The sequence below is a fragment of the Sinocyclocheilus rhinocerous genome, unplaced genomic scaffold (genome assembly GCF_001515625.1).
Source record: "Sinocyclocheilus rhinocerous isolate Xijiao unplaced genomic scaffold, SAMN03320098_v1.1 scaffold769, whole genome shotgun sequence".
Taxonomy (NCBI): Eukaryota; Metazoa; Chordata; class Actinopteri; order Cypriniformes; family Cyprinidae; genus Sinocyclocheilus; species Sinocyclocheilus rhinocerous.
This window is the reverse complement of record NW_015636562.1, coordinates 51,928-67,649: the sequence shown is the minus strand read 5'-3', so window position 1 is coordinate 67,649 and position 15,722 is coordinate 51,928. Positions and strand designations below refer to the sequence as shown.

The 15,722-nt window shown below is 35.3% G+C and overlaps 1 protein-coding gene across 1 annotated transcript in view; it reads right to left on the bottom strand.

Moving 5' to 3' along the window:
• Nucleotides 1-749: 749 nt before the first annotated feature.
• cnksr3 (cnksr family member 3) overlaps nucleotides 750-15,722 on the bottom strand; it is a 38,727-nt gene continuing 23,754 nt past the window's right edge. The window contains exons 5-13 of the mRNA XM_016562592.1: nucleotides 13,969-14,010; nucleotides 12,506-12,625; nucleotides 12,364-12,423; nucleotides 12,146-12,214; nucleotides 10,528-10,674; nucleotides 7,965-8,086; nucleotides 6,550-6,737; nucleotides 3,350-3,436; nucleotides 750-1,447 (exon numbers count right to left, since the gene is read on the bottom strand). Of these exons, the coding sequence (XP_016418078.1) occupies nucleotides 1,155-1,447; nucleotides 3,350-3,436; nucleotides 6,550-6,737; nucleotides 7,965-8,086; nucleotides 10,528-10,674; nucleotides 12,146-12,214; nucleotides 12,364-12,423; nucleotides 12,506-12,625; nucleotides 13,969-14,010 (1,128 nt within the window). The 3' untranslated portion in view covers nucleotides 750-1,154. The remainder of the gene's footprint in view (nucleotides 1,448-3,349; nucleotides 3,437-6,549; nucleotides 6,738-7,964; nucleotides 8,087-10,527; nucleotides 10,675-12,145; nucleotides 12,215-12,363; nucleotides 12,424-12,505; nucleotides 12,626-13,968; nucleotides 14,011-15,722) is intronic.

Genomic DNA, 15,722 nt, shown 5'->3' with positions numbered 1-15,722 from the left:
AAGGAGGGGGCTTTGTAGAAAACGAAGCGTTTGAGAGAGGCGGGGCATAGAGGACCTACAATAATGTACAGTATTTGAAAAATAATGTGTTTTTTGAACATTAAAACATGTCAACATATTCTGTTACACCAAATACACAAAATAATGATCTTTAAAAAAGCATCATATGACCCCTTTAAGATATATATATATTTTTTTATGTATTTAAAATTTTTATTTAATGCTGAATTTTCAGCAGCCATTACTCTGGTCTTCAGCATCACATGATCCTTTAAAAGTCATTCCAGTATGTTAATTTGGAGCTCAAAATTTACTATTATTATCACAGCTGAAAATGGTTAGTTAATATTTTTGTGGAAACATAATTTTTTAGCTACAATTATTATTTGATGAATAAAAAGTTAAAAAGAAAAACAGTGAATAAAAGTACTGAATAAAAGTATTAATTTCTTAAAACAAATCTTACTGACCTCAATTTTAAAAAAATTTGATTATTAATTTAATAGTTAATTTGAAGTGAGTTGTTTTTCTTTTTTCTAATCGGAATAAAGTATATTCTACTTATTAGCCATAATTAGTCAAATTTCCTTGGACCTTTGAAATTTCATTAGATTGCATTTCAGTCAATTCAACTTCCTGTCAAATTTACACTCATGTATTAAAAGGGAGTCAAGTCTCCCAACCCTGAAGCAGACATTTTGAATTTCACAAAAACTTTCTTGCCTTATAGACACGTCAATGTGCACATTTATTAAAAAAAAAAAAATTCTCTTGCATGTACAGTATGCAAGTAAGTACAGTCTCTTTCTTGTTTCAGAGATAACATATCTTTAACTTACCTAAAGCATATGTTTAAAAAAGCTATTTATTAAGTGGGAAATATGCTTGACCTGTATCAATAAAATACAATATATGCACACAATTAAATAACTTATTGATAACACAGTTCCAAGTGAAAATCCTTTTGAAGACCTGATTTATCAGAGAAAGAGTTTTCAGTAGTGTCCTTAATGCTGAAGAAACCTTAAATAAAGTAACAGGCATTTCACTGAGGATGTCTTTAATACTGACCCAACTGAATTTCAACAGGTCCTGTGGAGCGTTCTGGATCTGATTCTGGATCTGAAGTGACAATACTGCAGACGGACAGATGTTCAGTGTGTGAGCAGCTTGAGTCGGGCGATCCAGCTGCTGAACAGTGAGGGTTCTGAGGGGGGTCTCTTGGAAGATTTGGCTGCAGGCTTCCGAGCGACGGCCTCCTGGTAGGGTATGGTGGCGCTGGTGTGTAGGTCTGCGTTGATAAAGCACTGGCTGCCGCGGATGTGGTCGACCCCTCGGATGAGCTGGCGTTCTCCTGTGGGGCGGTAGGGCAGCGGGTAACAGGGCGACTCTTCTGAGATGGTGGGGATCTGTTCGTTACTCAGATACCTGTGCAAGATCTCATCACCTGAGGACAGACCAGACACATCATGTAAGGATGGAAACACCTTTTATGAGAGCTGTTTACCATAATTGAAAACCTTTGATGGCATTCTCAAACTGTTCAAGGATAAAGACAAAAATGGCAAAAGCTTTTCAAAATCGCAAGAGTCAATCTAATTGGCTGAGTCACGTTGTTTTTGTTAGTTTGTTGGGAACCAAAGTCATTTTAATAATGTGAGAGTTGTATATTCTGCTTTGTTCTCATAGCTCAAAGTTACTATTGCCATTTTTTAACCCTGTGGGACAAGAAAATATCTTCAAACTTTTCATACTGCACTAGTTAATTTAATTTGTCCACTATGTCCAACAGTTCACATCACAGGAAAATTAAGTATTTTTTTCTTTATTATTATTTTTTTTCATAGGCATGATCCCCAACCCCCCCAACCCAACACAGTCTAATTTCCAGAACATCTAAAAAGATGTATTGCATGACAGACACCATTGACACTTTTATTTTATTTTTTTTATTTACCTTTATTTAACCAGGAAATTAAAAACTCTTGAGATTTAAAATCTCATTTACAAGAGGGTCCTGGCCAAGATAGGCAGCACATTTAGTTACACATAAAACAAAATACATTCGTTTACATACACAGAAACATACACAAATCACTCAAAACATTTACAATCAGGTTTTTCCTAATTTGACAGAATTAAAGTAAAACAAAAAAGACATTTATATTGATTTTTGCTTGTTTTCTTCTTCTTTTATCTCAAGCACACTCTACTCTCACACTGTTGTCTTCCTCAATAAACAAACTTTATTTGTGAAAAATATTTTTTAATTGTATTTTTTTTTTAAACTTAATTTTTTGTTAACATTTTCAGGGCATTGGAAATGACACCACAAATATGGGATAGTCACAATTTAGAAAAAAAAATAGTTACTATTATTAGTATTTTAATATAATGTTAATATTACTCCTTTTTAAGTTCTCATACAATTTTAAACAATAATTTGAAATATAGCTAAATATATATGTGTGTATATATATATATATACATATATATACACACACATGTATGTATATATATATATACAATTCTGTGTTTTTCTGTCAATATGGGGTGCTGTGTGTACATTAATGAGGAAAAAAAATTAACTTAAATGATTTTAGCAAATGGCTGCAATATAACAAAGAGTGAAAAATTTAAGGGGGTCTGAATACTTTCCGTACCCACTGTATATTAGTATATTTAACTCATATATATAATTAAATCAAGCAGAAGAAACCGCCAATTATGTCCATAAAATAATCAAAACTTATTCCTTTTGCTCATACTTTGGCACACATTTTACACACCAGTCTGTAATTGCATATGGTGCCACTGATTACAGATTTAAGGTTTGGTCATGTTAATGATTTTCCAGCAAATTTTATGAGTTTTCCAGACAGATTTCCAGCGGAAAGCTGCTTGTTTTGAAAGTAACTTTTTGCTAATTTGCTAATGTGACAAGTTTAAGTTACAATGTGACAATAAGTTACAATGTGGAATTTATGCAGATTTATGCTCTCATTCTGCCAGACTACGAACAAAGCAACAATGTAAAAAAAAAAAATCATGATGCAACACGATAACTTGCTTTTGACTAGCTATGATAACAGGCATTCTTCAGTAGCAACAGGAAAACAACTCTACATCTGTTTATAGTCTGCAAAAACATTGCACATGTTTACTGATGGGTATACAGAGATTACCCCTTGAGCTACTGACAAACGGAGACAAAAATGCAATGCATACAGCGTTATCTGACCTTTGTCTGCTCCCACCCATGTAACTGGGCTTGTGAAATGTTTACGCTGACAGCTGGAGATTAACTCGCTTCAGCGGTAGTTTACACACAGGCAGGTGTTACGCTTACCTTTCCGTCCAAGAGCCCAGGGTCTGGAGGGGGAGTCCGACACGCCTAGGCAAGTGTCTACTGGCATGGACATGGGACGTGGCTTACCTAAAGCACATGCACAATGAAAGAATCAGTCTAATTGTGTCTTTGCTTGAGCCATGCTGGCTAAGACTTTTATTTAAAGGCTCAGAGTGAAAAGGAAGCAGACGTCATGGAACCATCCATGAGAGTCTCCTCTTTTATTTCTGTGCAGATTTTATTTGATTTTGTTTTGAAGCTTTGTTCACAATGCACTCAAATGCCACATAGTTCACTAAAGAGCTTTATTAAAAACTTCACATGTTGACATATGGACAATTAGTCAGTAATGCTAACCAGCTAACAAGGAACATTCTCAGAATTTTGGTTAATATTCTCGGAAGGTTCTCTTAAAGTTTTGAACCAACTTTTTTCCAGTAATGTTCATAGAACGTTCATTCAAAGTTATCTGGGCTTTACTAATGTTCTCAAAACGTCAGCACAAAAACATTACTTATACACAATTTATGGAATGTTTTATTTTATTTTGATATTTAACGTTTTTTTAAATGTTACTACTTGTTTCAGATCGTTCAGAGAACATTCAAAGGTAACGTTCCCTTAATGTTTGGAAAATTATAAAATGGAATGCTCCCTTAATGTTCGCATTACAAAAAACGCTTTTAAAACATTTAAAAAACTTGACTTTTTGAATGATACGAAAGCATTCAGAAATAACATTTTCAAAACATTTGCAAAAAGTTCTTAGAACATGATTTTGTTAGCTGGGTAGTAATTTGATTTTCATGAACAGCTTGGCTTCATTTTAGAACAGAATGAAAGATAACTTGCAGTTCAGTGAGTCGTGTTGATTCAGTAATGGCTCTGACTGATTCAGTCAGTTCATTCATTTAGTGGCTTCATCAGACTGATTCAAACCTTATTATTTTGACTTCTTTGTCATAAGACAAATCTGAGTGCTAGATCTGAGTGCAGCATTTGACACTATTTCACACAGTATTTTGTTGGACAGATTGGAGTCTATTGGAATTATGGGTACTGCTCTGACCTGGTTTCAATCTTATTTAACGGGTCGCACTCAATTTGTGCAGTTGAAGCAGTTTACATCAAAACCTTCATATGTTACTACTGGGGTTCCCCAGGGCTCAGTTCTCGGTCCTCTTTTATTTATTATTTATATCCTACCTCTTGGTAATATTTTTAAGAAGTTTGGTATTCAGTTTCACTGCTATGCTGATGACACCCAACTTTACCTGTCCTCCAAACCTACCTCTACGTTTCCTCTGTCTATCCTCTCAGACTGTGTAGCTGAGATTAAAAACTGGTTCACATTGAATCTTCTGAAACTAAATAGTAGCAAAACTGATCTCAAACTGACTCAAAAACCAATCTGGCTAAGTTTAATTGTTTTTCAGTAAATATTGATAATTTTCCAGTGCCTGTATCCAAACAGGTTAAAAGTTTGGGTGTCATCTTTGATAGTACATTGTCATTCGAAGCACATATAAACAGTGTCATTCGATCTGCATATTTCCATATATGTAACATTAATCGACTTCGTTCTGTTCTCTCAGTAAGGAGCACAGCTATTCTTGTTCATGCTTTAGTCACTTTTTGAATTGATTATTGTAATGCTTTCTTTTATGGTCCATGTTCAAAACTTCTTTATAAATTTCAGTTAGTACAGAATTCAGCTGCACAAATTATTTGCAGATCTCCCATAACTGAACACATTACTCCTGTACTACAACACTTGCATTGGCTCCTGGTTAAATACCGCATTGAATTTAAAGTACAGGTGCATCTCAATAAATTAGAATGTCGTGGAAAAGTTCATTTATTTCAGTAATTCAACTCAAATTGTGAAACTCGTGTATTAAATAAAGTAGTTTAAGTCTTTGGTTCTTTTAATTGTGATGATTTTGGCTCACATTTAACAAAAACCCACCAATTAACTATCTCAACAAATTAGAATACTTCAGAAGACCAATAAAAAAAAACATTTTTAGTGAATTGTTGGCCTTCTGGAAAGTATGTTCATTTACTGTACATGTACTCAATACATGGTAGGGGCTCCTTTTGCTTTAATTACTGCCCCAATTCGGCGTGGCATGGAGGTGATCAGTTTCTGGCTCTGCTGAGGTGGAAGCCCAGGTTTCTTTGACAGTGGCCTTCAGCTCATCTGCATTTTTTGGTCTCTTGTTTCTCATTTTCCTCTTGACAATACCCCATAGATTCTCTATGGGGTTCAGGACTGGTGAGTTTGCTGGCCAGTCAAGCACACCAACACCATGGTCATTTAACCAACTTTTGGTGCTTTTGGCAGTGTGGGCAGGTGCCAAATCCTGCTAGAAAATGAAATCAGCATCTTCAAAAAGCTGGTCAGCAGAAGGAAGCATGAAGTGCTCCAAAATGTCTTGGTAAACGGGTGCAGTGACGTTGGTTTTCAAAAAACACAATGGACCAACACCAGCAGATGACATTGCACCCCAAATCATCACAGACTGTGGAAACTTAACACTGGACTTCAAGCAACTTGGGCTATGAGCTTCTCCACCCTTCCTCCAGACTCTAGGACCTTGGTTTCCAAATGAAATACAAAACTTGCTCTCATCTGGCTCCATGTGAAAGCCCGCACGTGATGGAGATTTACTGCTGATTACAGAACGACTTTACTGACATGATGTGCTTTAAATATCGCATGCGATTTATCGTGCAGTCCTACTTCATATATTACTACTGGGGTTCCCCAGGGCTCAGTTCTCGGTCCTCTTTTATTTATTATTTATATCCTACCTCTTGGTAATATTTTTAAGAAGTTTGGTATTCAGTTTCACTGCTATGCTGATGACACCCAACTTTACCTGTCCTCCAAACCTACCTCTACGTTTCCTCTGTCTATCCTCTCAGACTGTGTAGCTGAAATTAAAGACTGGTTCACATCGAATCTTCTGAAACTAAATAGTAGTAAAACTGAAATTCTCCTTGTTGGCTCAAAAACCAATCTGGCTAAGTCTAATTGTTCTTCAGTAAATATTGATAATTTTGTGCCCAGTGCCTGTATCCAAACAGGTTAAAAGTTTGGGTGTCATCTTTGATAGTACGTTCACACGAGTTATCAGTGCGGCTGCTTTGGTGATGTTACAAAATAAAGTCACGTGGGTTGAACAGGTACTAACCTCTAGATGGGGTCCGCTGTCTCAGTCGCGCTTGTGGGACGGCGAACTCAGCTGGGTTTACGCTAGGTTTGCTGTTGTAGTCACTGATATTTGAGCGCCGTCTACTAGCTAAATCCAGAGATGAGTTGGGCGACTCTGAACCTTTTGGTCTCATCTTTACTCCTGCATATTCACTCGTCTCTGCATCCCTGCACACATACAAAGATAAAGGAAGTTTGTATTTACAAGTTGGGAAGTCATAATTACGACGTCAGGTGAGTCACTTTGGCCAGAGCAAGATGCACCTTTTCTACGAAAAATCCAGAGTTGGGCGACTCTGAACCTTTTGGTCTCATCTTTACTCCTGCATATTCACTCGTCTCTGCATCCCTGCACACATACAAAGATAAAGGAAGTTTGTATTTACAAGTTGGGAAGTCATAATTACGACGTCAGGTGAGTCACTGAGTCAAGATGCACCTTTTCTACGAAAAATCCAGCAAGATTTCTACAAACCTACTTCTACAAAATGATGAATAAAGAATGTGCATCAAGAGTGTTTTTGCTTTTTAATCAATTTATGAAGGTGCTGTAAATTGAATCATTACTGTATATATTCTACCGTAACTGTATACTAATGTCATATTTTATACTTGCAGCTTAGCTAGATTTATTGTAAATTTAAAAAAAGTTCAAATTTACCATCAATACAGAGGTTGCATCTAATGCGTCCAACACGTCACCAACTCGAAAAATCCATGCTTAGAGAAAGTTCTGAGTCTCCCACTCGTAATTACGACTTTGTGGTGGCAGATGTGCATTTAACTCATTAATACAATCTTTCTGTTATGGCTTGAATGCACCAATAGTGCAGATAGCTTAGCAAAATGCTAACATAAAACTACTGGAATCAATTGTAAGCACATTGTACACTTCAGTATGCTAAGTATGCATACAGTTCACGTGGCGTAAATATCGTCACCAGTATAGTACCTGCATAGTGTAACGAATTTTTCTAAATATTCTGTAGGCTAAGGTTGCAGGCTAATGGTTAATTGTAGGCTAATGTTTTTTTTGCCATTTTTCTTTCCACAAGGTGGTAACACTACCTGGCAGTGAGATTACTGCAGACAGCAAAAATTTAGACAGCCACATTTGTGTGAGGAAGAGATCCCCACAACTCTAGTTTAAATCAGTATGAGACATTTTAGTCAATCATAAATTCTGAAGAAAAATAACGCAGACATTGGACAATGATGAAACTGCGCATGTGTCGAGCGCCTGTATTGCATACGTGTCAAAACTGAAGTATATTTTGAGCTAAGTTTGCATAATTTGTAATGTACTGCAAGGCAGCTCACTATGTTTTGGAACAGAGCCACAGAATAATTGATTTAATATGAAGGTGATACGTTATCAGAGAAACAGATACTGACCGTGGGCTGTATGGCATGGAAGGAGGAGGAGGAATATAGAGATCTAAAATTGCAGGTTTCTCCGGACGCTTGATTTGCACAGGATTTCTGGATGACTGGGCGGCAGGCACATACGATGGGCTCTAAAACAAACAAAGTTATTAGTCCCTCGTTCTGCCTGGTTTAAGATATATTTACACACGATAGCTGTGAAGAGACCCTTGCTAAAGTACATCTTATATAATCTTTTAAATGAGATTAGTTGGATCACAGAGCTTATCATTCTCACTAAATCTGAATCCATAGACCTTTGATCTCAACACTAAATCACTACATTAAGACACTTTGTATTTAAGTATTTTTTTCTTCTCATGGACCTGCTTTATTTTGTGAGACATGCCAATTTTTGTTGAATGTAGACTTTCTTTAAGCCTTTAATTATAGACTTTGCTAGGTCAAGAATGGACATAAATCCACATCATTTCAAGAGCACTGTTCTACTTTTGAAGAAAGAACCGATAATAGCCTTTTTACTCAGTAAGTTCCTGTATGGATTATGTGAATTGCATAAACAGATATTAAGAAGGACATTTGTTGGCAAGCAAGGCTTTCATTCATTAAAAGGTACATTATGTAAACTAGATGTTTACACTTCCTGAAATGTGAGTGGTGTTTGTTCGTGCAAAACTTGCCGCCATAATGCTTATGCATTATGGATAGTTGTCATTTTTAGGCAAAAATCTTAGTCCAATTGCTTTTAAAAGTAATAGCACACCACTCCTCAATATGAAGCCTGATTTGTAATAGCATTCATGTTCATAACACAAATCAAAGTGCCTTTTTATCATGGATTATTTTTTACATTAATAATGTTTTTTCATTGAAAGAAAATAGTTTTTCTTGAACTGTGGTCTACAGTCTAACCTTTAAAAGAATAGCGAGGTGTTTGGGAGAGTCCATATGGACTAATATTAGCTACAGTATTTCTGAAATCAATGGCTGTGTGACATTTGGACCGGGAGTTTAATCAGGTGGAAACACACATCCTGATGTGAAACCCTGCTGCTGGTCCAGCAATCTTAACTGCTGTTAATCAGCATAAGTCAGCTGTGGAAGATGTGTGACATCAACATGCATTTTCAAAGGCAAGTTAACGTGTGTGTGTGTGTGTGTGTGTATGTGGAGAGGAAGAAATGTTTCATTGTTTTAATTCTGCAACACCCATGCAAAGTCATCCACTCATGTTGAAACAATGAAAGTTCATGGAGTTTGTTCAAATGTGAAACACAGAAACAGTAGAAAATGCCTCACAAGCTGTCATTTGCATACGACTAACTACAAACAATCTACACTAGTGTTCAAAAGTTTGGGGTTGATAAGATTTGTATTTTTTTTTATGCTTACCAAGGCTGCATTTGTTTATTCAAAACATAAAGTAAAAGCAGTGATATTGTGAAATATTATTAAAATTTAAAATAACTGTTTTCTATTTGAATATATATAAAACGTAATTTATTTCTGGTTTGTTCGTGCAAAACTTGCCGCCATAATGCTTATGCATTATGGATAGTTGTCATTTTTAGGCAAAAATCTTAGTCCAATTGCTTTTAAAAGTAATAGCACACCACTCCTCAATATGAAGCCTGATTTGTAATAGCATTCATGTTCATAACACAAATCAAAGTGCCTTTTTATCATGGATTATTTTTTACATTAATAATGTTTTTTCATTGAAAGAAAATAGTTTTTCTTGAACTGTGGTCTACAGTCTAACCTTTAAAAGAATAGCGAGGTGTTTGGGAGAGTCCATATGGACTAATATTAGCTACAGTATTTCTGAAATCAATGGCTGTGTGACATTTGGACCGGGAGTTTAATCAGGTGGAAACACACATCCTGATGTGAAACCCTGCTGCTGGTCCAGCAATCTTAACTGCTGTTAATCAGCATAAGTCAGCTGTGGAAGATGTGTGACATCAACATGCATTTTCAAAGGCAAGTTAACGTGTGTGTGTGTGTGTGTGTGTATGTGGAGAGGAAGAAATGTTTCATTGTTTTAATTCTGCAACACCCATGCAAAGTCATCCACTCATGTTGAAACAATGAAAGTTCATGGAGTTTGTTCAAATGTGAAACACAGAAACAGTAGAAAATGCCTCACAAGCTGTCATTTGCATACGACTAACTACAAACAATCTACACTAGTGTTCAAAAGTTTGGGGTTGATAAGATTTGTATTTTTTTTTATGCTTACCAAGGCTGCATTTGTTTATTCAAAACATAAAGTAAAAACAGTGATATTGTGAAATATTATTAAAATTTAAAATAACTGTTTTCTATTTGAATATATATAAAACGTAATTTATTTCTGTGATGCAATGCTGAATTTTCAGCATCATTATTCCAGTCTTCAGTGCCACATGATCTTTCAGACATCAATCTAATATGCTGATTTGCTGCTCAAAAACATTTCTTATTGATTTGAAACAGTTGTGCTGCTTAATATTTTGTGTAAACTATGATACTTTTTTTTTTAGACAAAAGCTTCCTGAGAGGCTAAACTATAGGAGAATGAGGGCAGTACCTGGATGACAGGGGGTCTCCAGCGCATGTTTTTCAGCGGTGCTGGTGTGAAGCCGCAGGTACCTGATGGTCTTTTCTTCACCATTAGTGTCACATTCTGAGGATCTTCTCTGAGCTTTTCCACCAGATTCTTCAACTGCCAGCCCACCTAAGAAGAAAGCATTACATCTGTTTATGGGTGACTGTTACCTTCATTTCTTGTATCTACGACTTTCTCATAATTGTTCCTGTACTGCTTGTAATTGCTTAAGTTCTCATAATTGCAATCGTAATTGTTCTTGTAATTTCTCATGATTGCATATATCTTATTTTCTTCAATAAATAGCTGTATTTTGCACAGCTGCATCTGTATTTCGAATAAATGTGATTTTATGTCTCAACATGAGTTTTTTAAATAGCATTTTTTAAATGTTCTTTTATGTATTTGAAACTTCATTTCACACAAAGAGATAAAGTGTTTAATTTTTTTTTCTAAAAAACTAAACAAACATACTTTAATGTCATTTCTATTGAAACGTGTATGTCTTTTAATTACACATTTGTAATGATGCAGTTGCAGTTTATATTTAAAATAAATTAACTTTAACTGTAATATCAAACGGCATAATAACTAAAAGCGGACTCCCCTTGTTTTGTGTGAACCCTTCGTATCCTAATGATCTGAGTGGTCTGTTAGGTTTATATTCAGTGAACATATCTGCTATGTATTATATCTGCTAAGACACTACAGTTACCAAGACCAAATACATTAACATTGTCATGTACATTACCATGCCAATCCCTTCGAGAGTTGTCATGACAGAAATATAATTAAGTACTTTTAATGTGCTGTAGTATGCTAGTGACATTAAAATAATTGTACTTCTTTAAAACATGACAAAAGATTATTGCAACAAAGATTTAGCATGTATTTTAATGAATCACGCGATTTACTAAGATTTGCGCTCGTCAATTCACTGGTATTTGCGGCATTATTTAATGCCCAAAAAAAGCATGTCTTAAAGCAAGCGGTAATTTGTACTGCTCTTGGTAGATTGCGTTGGTCGATATGTAAATGAGATGTTGCGTATGTGTTCTTTAATGTGCGCATTGTCAGTAAATCACCCGCAGAATTTTCCCCTCCCATCGGCGCTTTTATGGAATTGCACTCTAGCGCTAATTTGCCATTTAGTAAATCTGGCCCTAAGTATGCTAAAGTGGCCTTCACTTTAATTTTAATTAATATTATCTTTTTTTTTATAAATATACTACAAGTGCACAAACCAAACCTGGACATAAACGATCATAAATGGGGGAAAGTTGATCCTACTGTAGCTGAGCAAATGTAGTCAAATAGCTTTATGTTGTACAAACACAAATGGGTCGGCACCAACCCAATGCTTTCTCTGTAAATATGAGGTGAATAAAAAACAGCACTGATCCAAAACAATGATAAAGGTGTTCATAACAATATGGTTATCCAAAAGGCCTTTCAGCACATATCTCCCGCTCTCTCTCCCATGGATCAGGTTTACTCAGTCTAACACAAAAGCTCACCATCTTGCCTCCTCTCACTCTTTCAGGGCAGAACAATTACCCATAATCCTCCTCACTATCATGTGACAGATGGATGGACTCACCACTGTTTGTCTGTTGACTTGTATCACCTCATCGCCTGCATGAATCCTCTGAGTTCTGTCTGCTGGAGACTGAAGGGTGAAACACAGCCAGACATCATGAATCAATTGAAGCAATGCTTGCATGTGAACTCCATTAGTCACAGACTGTGGCTTGAATGATGCTGGACATTGATGCATTAACAGCAACAAGTCAAAGCGATGTTGTTCTGTTGACTCACATTTTCTGTGGTTCCGGTGATGACGTGCAGCCCATCGTAAGTGGATTTGATATACATTCCCTTTAAAAAATAAGCAAACAATACGCAGTTGTTAAGCAACAGGCAAAACAACACCAACAGGTCTTAGGTTGTTGACACTCACCAGTCCCTCGTCTGCTTTGATATTAGTGATGGTGACTTCCTCCAAACAGGTCATTTGACTCTTTAAGGGGTCAGAGGTGATCCTCATGGTGGAATCACAAATGCCAGTCAAAACACGTGACTGAAATGAACAGAACGAATAATGTTGTGGTATTTATGATTCATTTGGTCATGATAACTTATCCAGGACTTCATAAGTGACTGGACAACCCAGGCTCATTGTAAAAACATTTATGCGAAAATATTATGCTGTTCTTTTAAACACTTTTAAAGAGAAATGTCCAGTGAGCGGTACTAAAACTGGTTGTTGTATGTACCGCAGCCGTTTGTAAATGAAATATCCTGTGATTGGTGCTAAAGGGTTAGTGCTTGTTTAAAAAATTAACCACTTACGCCCTACGCTAAACCTAACCGAAAGTGTTAACAAACGCAAACGTATGATAAAAACGCATTTGCTGACACAACCATGATGCCACTTTAGCATGCTTTTACTATTCTTTAAGCTCTTTTATCATGATTAATTTCACGGGATTCCTAGCCGAGTGCTCTGCATCGCAAATGCAATGCTGTACCGGGTGGGCTATCGAGCAAGTTTACTATATCAGAATGACATTTGTGATGCAAATGTCAAATTGCATTTGTTTACTATGTACTAGAGAACAAATGCACACAGTTAGAGATCATTTACACAAAAGGAGGCGATTCTAGTGGCTTCCAGAAAGATCTGCACTCTGTTAAAGCCAGACATGATGTGCACAGCATAATCTCTTGTACATGCACTGTAGACTGAGGCTGGCTGGATGAAATCGTGAAGTCAAAGTTAACCTGATTTACTTTAAGGGATAGTTCACCCAAAAAGGAAAACTCTATTTCATGTTCTTCCAAACTCATATGACTTTCTTTCATCTGCAGAAAAAGACATTCTCAAGAATGTTTTTTGTCCATACAATGGAAGTCAATGGGGTCCAAAATATTTTGAAGCAACATGGGGCTGACTTATCAAATCCAATAAAATCCCAAAGGATCAAATGAAGCACTGCTCAATATTATATCTTGTAACTTATTCCGTTTCACTTGCACACTCAGCATATTAAGCTAAAATACCAGAATTTTGTATATTATGTGTATTTTAACATTTATTCCAATGCAATGCCTTGCACCATAGATTTTCATCGTAAGTTTTAACCCAATTTATGCTTGTTTTTACAAACTGTCAAAGTTATTATATTGCATCCGGAACATTCCTTTAATGGAGATTCTGAGATACTGTTATCTACCACAGGATGTTCCAGTGGTTCCTAAGGAAAACATCTCGAACTGAACAATAGAGTTGCATCTCCACACTTAGAATGAACCCAAATGCATCACAGATAACAGCTGAATCTCTGACCTGAGAGACATTTAAATGCCTGAACGATAAATATGCTGTGTGAGAAATAACTGACGACAAGACTTTCTACTTACCACTTCTAATATCTTCTCCTCCATTTCAAACACTGTGCAGTCCTGCAATTAAAAAGGGAGGATTCGCATGAGATGCCACATTATGTTGAGTTCCCACAGGAAAATATGGAATGGTAAACATGAAATCAAAATACCAAAGTAAGTATTTAAGAAATGTAATATGAGGATTCAAAATATGGAATGTGCTGACAAATAGATGGAGAAGGGCCTATCGCCAGTGTTTAATTATGATTTAAAAACAAGCTTGACAGGATAATTGCTGCAGAGTTTGAGGGTTGTGGCGCTTGAGACTATGAAGAGCAAAAGCAGAGCAGAGACATCGATCACAGTTATGAGCTGCCCATCCCCACTGAGCTCCGGCTCAGTAAAACCATATGTTTCTCTGTGCTTCAGGAGACATCTGTGTGCTTAAAGAGTTCATCAAGACGTACCTCAATACACTACTGTTCAGTTTGAAAACAGTTTGCAATGCTGTTTTTGTTACTTTTATTTGCAGAGGTTGCATTTAATTGATCATGAGACATTTTAGCAAATTACTATCTGTTTTAATTAAATGTTATTTACATGTTTTGTTTTTCAAATAATCTGACCATAAAAGCTGTTCACACAAGAGACATTTTTTTGTGTTTATGTTTTTTTGTGTGTGTGTTCATGTATTTATGTTATGTGGACACGTGTTTAAATGCAGCTAGATATTTTAACGTAATAGAATTTAATGTACGAGTCTTGAGAAGTGGTCAGTATGTTTTTTAATGGTCAACTCATACGAATGGTCAAAGTCTAATACGATATATATAATTTAAATTATAAATTAAAGTTAACAAGTAAGATGCAGTTTTTTTAAGTATCACTGATATACTATTATAGTTTTGTTAATATTTTCACTTTTCTTTTGTTTTGTTATTTTGTTTTTATCATTTGTATTATTTTTTATATGTATATACAATGTTTATTCATTTTTATTTATTAGTTTTAGTTTGTTTCATTTCATTTATTTATTTTAGTCTTAGTTATTTTAGTACTTTAGTACTTTGGCAACTAACTAAAATTGTATTTTATTTTATTTAAGTTCATGTTTATTTTATTTCAAATAAAGAAAGTGTTTTTTTTCTGGTTTTTGTTTTAATTAATGATAATAACCCTGGTAAGATATGCATTACATTTAATAACTATTTTCACAATTTTACTAAAAGTTACAAAAAGGATAATAAAATAAAATGTGCACTCTATACAAATGGAATAATTCAATTATGAAAGTAATTATACAATTAAAAAATCATATTTCAAAAAGAAATGATGATTAAATTATTATTAAAATACAGTTTTTTAATGGAATTTTTGAACAGTTTAATACAAACTTGGCTAATTAAATTGTGTGCATAACAACCTGCACTTTTTACCTTATAGACCAAATAAAAAAGTTTTGTTTTGTTGGTATAAATTGATGTATATAGGTTGGTTAAAGGGATAGTTCACCCAAATATGAAAATGAACCTATTATTTACTCACCCTCAAGTCATCCTAGGTGTATATGACTTCCTTCTTTCAGATGAATCCAGTCGGAGTTATATAAAAAATGTACTTTGATCTTTCAAGCTGTTTAATGGCAGTCAGCGGGTGTTGCATTGCTTCAGTTCAAAAGAAGTTAAATAAAGTGCATGCATCCATAATAAAAAGTGTCTCACACGGCTCCGGGGGGTGAACAAAGGCCTCCTGTAGTGAATCAATGCGTTTTTGTAAGAAAAATATCCATA